Genomic DNA, 9928 nt, shown 5'->3' on the forward strand with positions numbered 1-9928 from the left:
AGCCAAGACAGAAAAACAAGACCTTGACAGGTGCCTGAACAGAGGAAAATTGAGGTTACAACAAAATATCCGATGTTATTTACAGGTCTCAGACTTCATCCAACGATGTGCCTGAATTTTTATTTAGAGTTGAGCATATCCTCCAGCAGACCCACCTAAAAGAAATACACCTTTCTCACAATTAATTCATCATGTCAAACTGCTCCCAAATACCCACAATCACAAATATGCTGTGACGCTGGGGCAGCAGCAGTAGGGCTGCTCTGTGGTCACTCCTGAGGGCTGCTTCACAGCAGTGGGGCCCTCCACGCCACATCCATGCCACCTGGCGTGGGCCACAAACCCAAAGGACAAGACTCAGCTCCTCCATCTGAACTGTTCTGCACCACAGATGCCTCTGCCCTGTATAAAAGGTTCCGAGGTGGTAACCTCTCAGCGTTGATGTTCTTCCTGCTTATTGGTAGCTGCCAACAGGCTGGTACTGGTGCAAGCAGAGAGGGGCAAAAGAGCAAACAGGAGGCTGAAGAGAGCTTTAGGTAGGAAAGCCACCACACTGTGTCCCAGTGCATCTCGGGAGTCATGCTGCCTTAGCCATTATTTAAACAAGGGAGGATGGCTCAGCTGGAGGTCACCACTCATGAGATCAGACCTGCTATGCCTTACAGATCTGGGACTTGCAACAGAACCTCTCAACTTCCCTGGCACTACATAACTACCTACAAGTGGTTAATTTTTAGATCTTTGGCCAAAGGCTGCCATAAGATCTGGAGTGCCAGCGCACTTGTTTCCTGGCCCCCACCCTCAGCTAGGTGAGTGGGCATTGCCTTCAGTGAGCTGGCCGTGCTCAGCCCCTGCAACTCTGCCGCACAGCAGTTCACAGTCTGCAAAGTCTCTTACAGACAGCATTAATACGATCTCCATCATCTCCTCTATTTTGTATAACCTGGTTCTCCCTGTTGTTTGTTGCTCCCAATGTCAATTCAGTGTTCTGGAGGCAGAGCGTGGCTTGTATCAGCACCATCCATGAGAAGCACATCCTAGCCTGAGGTCCTTTGCACATCAGTGCTCCCGGTGAGTACAGGCCACTCCTGCTTATCAGTATGGGCTGCACAGCTGTGGAGGATACCCACGCCTTTCTCCTGGTACATACCAGCATTTCCCAGCACACATTTCAACACGCGTGAGAGACAAAAACTGCATCGCTGGCAACAGTACCTCCTCTTCTGCTAAAATGTCTGTGGCCTTAGCTCAAAGGTAATGGCTACTTTGTTTCCTGGTGGATGTCTTCTGATTTCACCTTCACATGGCCCACGGCCTGCTGGTACTAAGACATCAGTGGGTGCCAGCAGAAAGGGCACTTGCAGGGGTCATCGTGACCTGATGTGTGTTTCTCACTCTTTATGAAGACAGCAGAGAGGCATTCCCACGCAAGTGGCTTTAAGAGAAACATTAAAACCACAGTAACTGTAGATCCTGTCACCGCTGCCCTGCACTAAGAGCACGGGGAGGCATTTTCCTCTCCACAGGAAGCTCTGGCTGTCACCACTGAGGGATGTATGCTGTGTCCTGGGACTGAAGGGAATTAAAATACAACTATTTCTGCCTTTAGATGGGTATAGCCTTAATTTCCTTAGCCCCCACCCATGCCAAGTGGAGAAAGGAATTCTGGTATCTCGGTAGCCTTTGTTGGAAGGTGAAAATCAGGAACTCTGGTAGAAATCAATTCGAGTAGCAGTAGCCTCCCAACTCCCCTTGTGCATGTAATTTAAGATGCATTGTGTCAGGTTCCTTCAGTAAGGGACAGGGTGAATCAACAACCCTTTCATCACCTCCTTTTTCCTTTCTTTTAGCGCCAGTGAAAAAAATGAACACAGTCTACTCTGCTAATAAATTCCTGCCGTGCTTTTTCACAGCAGTATTACAGGACAGATTTATCCCAGACCAGTGAAATTTCCTCGCACAAATGAAGGCAAGGCAGACAACAATGGCCTTCAGTGCCAAAACCTGAGCAATTTACACAGGCGCAGTGCAACATTTTGTTGGCTGGGAGGGTGAGTTTGGAGTGCTGAGTCTGCACAGCCACAGATCTTTTGATCTTCCTGCTCGCCTCATCCATTCCACACGAGTCCATCCAGAGGAAGCATTACTGCCTGCTGTTCCCACCGTAACAGCCTCAGGATGGACTCCTCTGAGCACAGACAGCAGCAGGACTGCTCCTCCTCACCTCACCTTCCTCCACCGAGCCTGTAAACTCTTTTATGCAGGAAAAAATGCAAGTTCTTGTTAGCTCTAAGTTTTGCCTATGCTCAGAGGAGAGCAAACAACAGAACCTGCTGTTGTGGTGAGGGAATACACCTACGTTTACTCCTGATTCCGCTACCAATCTGGTGAGGATTTTCTGAAAGCCTTTAGTAGGAAATTGCAACCACAGCAACACCTGGGTGTTCAGGTTATGCTTGTTTTCCCTAGAAGATCCCAGCATTATGAGATGAAATGGAAATGGAAAGCTCCAGCCACCCGAGATCTACTTATTTTATTGGGTCGATGCTTCTTGGGCTAGGAGCAGGGCAGCACCTACCAGCAGTGTAACCCTCAGAGTAGTTATCTATATGATAGGTATTGCTGGGGGGAGGTATCTACTCTAAATGCACCCATCAGAGCTTCAGGCAGCATTCTGTGAAAACATAGCTAGGAACTAACAGTGGCTGATTTGATTGAAGACTTTATGCAGATGCTCGTTCCTTTCTCAGAGCAACCCTGTCAATACCAGCTCTCTTGCTATAGACTCCCTTCTCTGGTGGTAAACAGAAATCAGCTTCAAACAGTTTTTCTTGACATCAATATGTGCTCGAATATTGACGGGGTTTTTTCCCTTCTCTGTCAGAATATTAATACTGTTTAGACAAAGAACAAAAGACTGAGAGGGAACACAACAGCATAGGTAAGAGGTTCCCCCGAAGGCAACGAGCCATTCTCTGTGCCCACCGAGGACAGAGCAAGCATGCTTTATGTACAGCAAGGGAGATTCAGTTAAATAAGAAACCAAAGTTATCTAACTTTAAAAATATTTAAGCAATCTATTGTGATGGCTAAACTGACTTGCAGAATATACATCACTGAAAGCTCAGAAGAATAGGTTACACAAACATGCACCAGGAATAGCACAGGTATTTCTGTTTGCAATCATTTTCCGTGGGGAACTCCTTGATGTTACAGGGTCTATGGAGCAGACCCTTAGCTGGTGTGAGTTGCTAACCCACCGCCTTAACCTCAGCAGCACTGAAGTACTAACCTCGCATTTCTTCTTGCTGTACAATCTCCCCTTCCCTAAATACAGCTGCTAAATATTAACATGGAAAATAAATATTTGGCAGATTTGACTGAACAGTCATTTCAGAATGCAGCACATTGCTACAAGAAGCTGCTCTCCTCTAACACCTCTTCTAGCGCTGCCGCTATTTTGGTAAAGTTTGTGAGCGGAGATACAGAGCATGACACAACATTTTTTTTAAACATATGTCTTCACAACAGTGATAAACCTTTTATTCTGTCTACTAGTTGTAAACAGTCAAACTTCTAGCAATCCACTCAAACCTTTAGTGCTAGCTTTACTGTGCAGTTATAGTACACGTGCCTGGGCAGTGCTTTCCAGCAAAATAAATAAATGTATCTGTATTTTGGTTTCCTATTTCTTTTTTCATTCCTCTTCTTTTTAAAATTTGTTTTGCATTTGTTCTCTCTCATCCTTTCCAGAATGAGTTCTCCATGGATTTTTTAATTTGCATCACCTCTGTTATCATTTCAGTATTTTTCCTTTATGAATAATTATTTTTCCCCTTCTATTTTTTCCCTGTTCTATGCTATCGAAGTCTTCCGTACATAACAAAAAAAGAGAAAAAAACCTATTCATTTTATTTATTGCTGGAGGATTACTATGAAATACGGCACAAAATTGCACTTTAGGTGAAATAGCTACCAACAAGAGCAAGTCACCCTTTCAGACATCTAAGTCTTAAAGGAGCAAACATCTTTTTGGAAGACAACTTCTCGCTGGCAATATTGGTAGGCACATATTATTTCTCAACAGTAGGAAACAGAATAATAAAAAATTTGTTAATCCTCTCATTGCAGAGGATTTGAAAGGCATGACTGATTGCAGAGTGAATGCCCCACCCCCTTCTAATTAATAGGACTAGTCACGCATTAATTAAGAACATGCATAAGCCTTTGCAAGATGTACATCATGTGCATGTCAGTTGGTAAGACAGAAGTCTGGGGAGACTTGCTTCATTATGGACAGAATTCATTTACTGCAACTTAAGTAAATTTAACAGATTCTAACCGGTGTTTAACTATCCTGTTGAAAATTCGAAATAAGAGCAATGTGACTAATGAGAATAAAAATGATGAATTCACATCACTCATGTACTTCATAGGGATTAAGGCAGGAGTTCTAGGGAAATACTGGAATTGCAAGACACAGAAATTTCTGATTTTACATACTGTCTTCCCTGCAAACATTGCCTCATTGCATAACTGCATGTGGTGTGTTGACCTTGGCTGCCGGTCAGGCGCCTGCCCAGCTGCTCTGTCCCTCTCCCTCCTCAGCAGGACAAGGTGACAGAATACGACTGGAAGCCCGTGGGTCGTGATAAGGACACAGAGATCACTCAGCAACTACAGACAGAGGCAAAACAGACTTAACTTGGGGAGAGTTTAATTTATCGCCAATTAGTAACAGATAGCCAGAAATAACAAATAAACCCAAAACCAAAACCACCTCATCCCCTCTTCCCTCCCTGCCTTCTTCCCAGGCTCAGCTTCACTTCTGACTCTTCTACCTCCTCCCCTCACCTTGAGCAGTGCAGGGGGATGAGAAATGAGGGCTGGGGTCAATTGGTAACACTTCATCTCTCCTGCTCCTTCATCCTTCCTGAACTTCTCCCACCCAGGTCCCCCACAGTTCCTGCCAGAAAAGCTGCTCGTGTATTTGCTCCTCTCCACATCTGCAGCTCCTGCCAGGAAACTTGCTCCAGCACGGGCTCTCCACAGGCTGCAGCTTCCTTCAGGACACATCCACCTGCCCCGACATGGGGTCCGACATGGGCTGCAGGTGGGGATCTGCTCCACCGTGGATCTCTGTGGGCTGCAGGGGGACAGCCTGCCTCACCAGGGTCTTTGCCACCGCAGGCTGCAGGGGAATCTCTTTCGGTGCCTGGAGCACCTCCTGCCCTCCTTCTGCACTGACGGGGATGGCTGCAGGGCTGGGTTTGGTTTTTTTTTATTTCCCCCTCAGTCCTTTTACAGCTGCTGTGCAGCGTTTTTTACCTTTTCTTAAATATGCTGTCACAGAAGTGCTACCAACATCACCCATCAGCTCAGCTTGGGCCAGCAGCAGGCTCACCTTGGAGCGGGCTGGAACTGACCCCGTCTGACATGGGGGCAGCTCCTGGCGTCTTCGCACAGAAGCCACCCATGCAGCCCCCCCGCTAGCAAAACCTTGCCACATAAACGCAACACACTTAAACAGAAGTCTCTACCTCTGAAAACCACGCTTTCCCTCTGCGCACGATGTTCATCATCATCAAAAACGTTGAACATGTTTTACCTATTAGAATACGTGCTGCCTCTGTAATAATTATTGCAATGTAATTCTAAAAATAACCTATTTACTATATATTCTTTATCGTATAACGTGTATTTGATGCTCAGAACAGTAGTTTTCTTTCACTTCTTGTAGTTTAGATTTTTCCATAAGAAGCAACTCTAAATACTTGCATTATAAGTTTTTTCTCCCCGCTTCAATCTTTAGTTTACCTTGGTAGAGTTGCTTAGTTTTAGTGTAAGTCCAGCTTCACTAGTGGCTTTCCTTCCCTCAGTGTTTGTCCACACTCACACTTGCTACAGAGCTGTGGTCAACCCAGATGAAAACTTATGGATTACTCTCCACCTAGTTTCATCTGCCCACACTGGTTACACTGAGCACACTTCAGCCAGGTTTCTGCTGAAGAAAGGTAGATATTTTTCAAATGAAGTTGTGAAAAGAAAAAAAAAACCCACACTGTATTGCTGTATGACATACTTTATTTTTTCAATGAAATGCCCTAATGTCATACAACTGAACACATTTTCTAATCTTGAAGCCAGCAAGATTGGGAAAAAAACCCACCGACCTTGAACTTGGTTTTCCTAGACATAGTTTCCATACTGAGGCTACATTCAGAGAAAAAAAACTAGAATTAAAACATTACTTATGTGGCCCTCTTCTTAAAAATAAGCTGGACATGTCACACAACTCACATACGGTACTTTGCTAGTACAATATGCTACAAATAGAATTATTCAAACGCAGCTATGCAGCTTTTCTATTTCCTAAGATGTTTTCATTGCAATGCCTTTATTATTTACTTCACACTTCATTACCATACTACAGAATGATCTTTCCTCTTCCTTTTCTGGTGGCTTGCTTCTCAGAAGAGGGCTTTTCACGGCAGCTTTCTTTGGAAACACCAAGCACTCTGTTCCAGATATTAAAAATATTCAGAGCATTTCAATATACATTCACAATGAGATTAAGCCTCCGTTTTTCAAGTAAGGGCCTCACAACTTGCTAATAAACCAATGGAAAGAGCTGGTTAGTATTTACTCCCGTTCTCGTTTACGAAAACATGATCTGGATAGCTGTAATGCCTCATAAATGCCCTCCTCCGTTGGTAAGCTGAGCGTGCGCCATCACATCCTGCACAAGAATTACAGTAACTTGAAGTCTGTGTTCTCTCACAATATTCATGGGTAGACCCCAATAACCGCAGAACTTTTAAAACAAATGACACTTTCCAAAAATATTTGCATTTTAAGAACCGCATAATCTCATTTTAAATGGGGTTCTTGGTTCAAAAGTACTATTTCACTTATTAAACATGGCTTTAAAAATACAGTATACATAACACATATTACAGATGTCTGAAAAGCATTGGATTAATGAACGTTTCAACCCATTGCGTTAACAAGGAAAGTAAACAGCAGTACTTTTGGAAAGATATTATAGTATTTCTCTGAAATACTATATAAACAAAGAACAGCTCCTAAACTTTGTATGACTACATTTTAAGCAAATATAATTTGCAAGTGCTTTTTGTCATATAGAGCAGTATGAATAATACTTTGTAGCAAAGGTGTAGCACACCATTTTGATACTACACAAAAATGGAATGCAAGTAATTTCAATAGAAAAAATTGCCATTTATAACAATTTTCAAGTGCTTCAGTAATAAAATGACCAATCACTATGGCTTACACAGACCAAATACACAAGAGACATGAAACTAATACAAGCTGAATGACAGAAGTGCCAACAAATACACATGAATAGAGAATCATTAGCTCTTCAGACAAAAAAAAAAAAATATACAATTTTTAAAGAGAACTACACACTTCAGATAGAAGAGAGCAGGGGCTAACTTCTGATCCTCAAACAGGAATAAATTTGCACAACAGCAGCAAAGTTTAGCCCCAAGCCTACACACAGAACATGTATGTGGCACAATACACAAATCCATACACAAATTAAATAATCTCTCCATAGCTACATCTGATAGTCTAATGGGTTTTTGCTATAAAAACAAATCAGCACAGTGAATTTGTGATTTATCAGATGCCAGTTTCCTCCCTTGACTTCACAAAACAAATTATTGCATATTTAAATAAAAATTACTAAAAAACACTTTCAAGCATCAAATCATATTTTTAAACTTAACATTCAAACATCTTATTTTGCAAAGACATTTTAACATATGTAGTAGAATCTCCAAAGAATTGTGAACTGAAGTGGGAATCTTTTCACATATGTTAATTTTAGATATTTTAAAAAACCTAAAACTTGCTGGTGTTTCAGAAGATATTTTCTCCTTAGCCTGTTCCTTCCCGTTATTATATAACTATCCCTGCAAGTTGCTTGCAAGACATTTCAGTTGCAGTGTGTACTATTTGGTATCATCCAAGACATCATAAAACCTTTTCTAATCCCAAAAAGCATCATGCAAAGAAGCCTTTGTAAATAGAATATATAGATAAGGTACCATCTGTATACAGATGTGCTTTTATTTTTCGAAGTATTCCTAAACCATTATTGTTATTACTTAAAGCCAGGAATGTGGTTTTGAATTGCATTGATAAGTTGCAAGGTATAGTCAGAATTACAAAATGAAAGATTTTACTTATAAAAAACACTTTTGTTGTCCAGCATTTAAGCCACATGCAACTACATAACGCTCCCATCAGGAAATGCCTTCTTAGACACTGAAAATACCTTGTCTTGATATATTGGTTTGATGACAATGGAAAGACCAATGTTTTATAACATTTATATATTACTGCAACACAACTCCTAAATTAGCTCTCTAGAAAAGCACAGAGAATTCATCAGTCATCATAAATACGTATATATACACCAATCCTCTCTTTTCTAACGTAACTTAGATTACATTGCTCCAAGATTTATTTTCATTATTACAATGTTTTTTTTAAAAAATGACAAAATGCAGTAAGATGCCTGAAATTATTATGAAGCCATTAAAAAAAAATCTAAAATTTTAAAATACTTGTCAATTTGACTAAAATGCATATTTACTCAATTTCCTTGAGCTTTTATGTTTTCTTCTCCCCACTGGAGGAACAATGTCTATAGTGATTGTTCAACACTACTCTGGCTGTAGGCAGCTTCATCATTACAGTTTTTCTCAATTCCCCTTGCAAACAGTTTCATTAACTGGCAGTGAACCCTGAAAAATATGGAAAACAATAAGAAATAAATGGGTACAGCATATTCAGTTCTCATAATCCATTAATTTCCAGCAGTTGTGCAAAGTTCCTTGCTCCAGACTACAGAAACCACTGTCCCATTCTTGCTACAATCCTGCCCTGCAAAGGCGGCTGGATGCTTTCATGCATCCATCACCCCTGTTACTCCTCTTTTCCACACAAAAAGTTCTATGAGGCACTTAGATAAGCTAATCTTATACGATACACAATATCTATAAAAATCAGGCTGGACTGCTAAGTAATTATGGTTTAATGGAACATTTGCATGTAAATATTTCATATTGTGGTTTTGGTTCCCTTTGTTCTAAAAGCAAAAACCAAAAACAATCCACCAAAAAAAAAATCCCAAACAAAAAAAGAAAAAAAGACCTTCAAGTTTCATAGATCTCTGTTCCCTTCCTAATTTGATTATCTGCACAATTGCAAACTTCTTTCTCTGTATGCCAAGGCTGGAGATAAGATTCTGTGCTGTGTGTCAAAACCCACAAAGTATGGGACACACTCAGAATTTCTGTAAGACAAAGCAGCTTACTAAGGCTTAAGTTTAATAGGAAAAGCTACTGCTCAGAGTAGTGAGGTACTCCACTCATTTAATAGGAATCCTCCCAACACTACCTTCACCTTCAGTACTTCAAAGCACATAATACCAGTTTCCCAGGAAGTAAGTATGGCTTCAAAGGTACAGCCACTCGAGTGATCCCTTACAATATACATGGTTGGAGCACTCTCTGGAAAGGACCCAAAAAAGTAACAAAAATAATTAAGTTTATTATCAGAAGTCTCAAATTTGGTATACAGAGGCACCTTTTTTTGGATGTATATATGAGCTTCTTTAAAAACAATGAAAGGGCTTAAGGTTTTCTAGTATATGGACAGAAAAATCAATGCTTACCTCACTTCAATTGCTGAACTGTCCAGAGTTTCTCCATCACAATTCCAGGTGCTATTAGCAATATTACAGCAACAGGCTGGATGATCTCTGCAGAACTGGCCAAAACGTTTCTTTCCTATGACTGTGACATTGCTTTCGTTATCTTCCGAAAGCTTTGATGTAAATTGAAAACTCTTCACCCGATAAACATCTACAAATGAGAAGTCAAACTACAAA

General features: G+C 41.1%; 1 protein-coding gene across 4 annotated transcripts in view; it reads right to left on the reverse strand.

Annotated features, from left to right (window-relative positions):
- Nucleotides 1-6064: 6064 nt before the first annotated feature.
- The window catches only part of CERK (ceramide kinase), a 39501-nt gene continuing 35637 nt past the window's right edge, over nucleotides 6065-9928 (reverse strand). For 2 of the 4 annotated variants that reach the window (XM_037388704.1, XM_037388703.1), the window contains exons 12-13: nucleotides 9713-9921; nucleotides 6065-8780 (exon numbers count right to left, since the gene is read on the reverse strand). In XM_037388704.1, coding sequence (XP_037244601.1) covers nucleotides 8681-8780; nucleotides 9713-9921 — 309 coding nt within the window. In that variant the 3' untranslated portion in view covers nucleotides 6065-8680. The remainder of the gene's footprint in view (nucleotides 8781-9712; nucleotides 9922-9928) is intronic. The other 2 variants (XM_037388705.1, XM_037388706.1) reach the window with 1 other exon arrangement.

Source organism: Falco rusticolus, chromosome 5, assembly GCF_015220075.1.
Source record: "Falco rusticolus isolate bFalRus1 chromosome 5, bFalRus1.pri, whole genome shotgun sequence".
In the NCBI taxonomy this organism is placed as follows: Eukaryota; Metazoa; Chordata; class Aves; order Falconiformes; family Falconidae; genus Falco; species Falco rusticolus.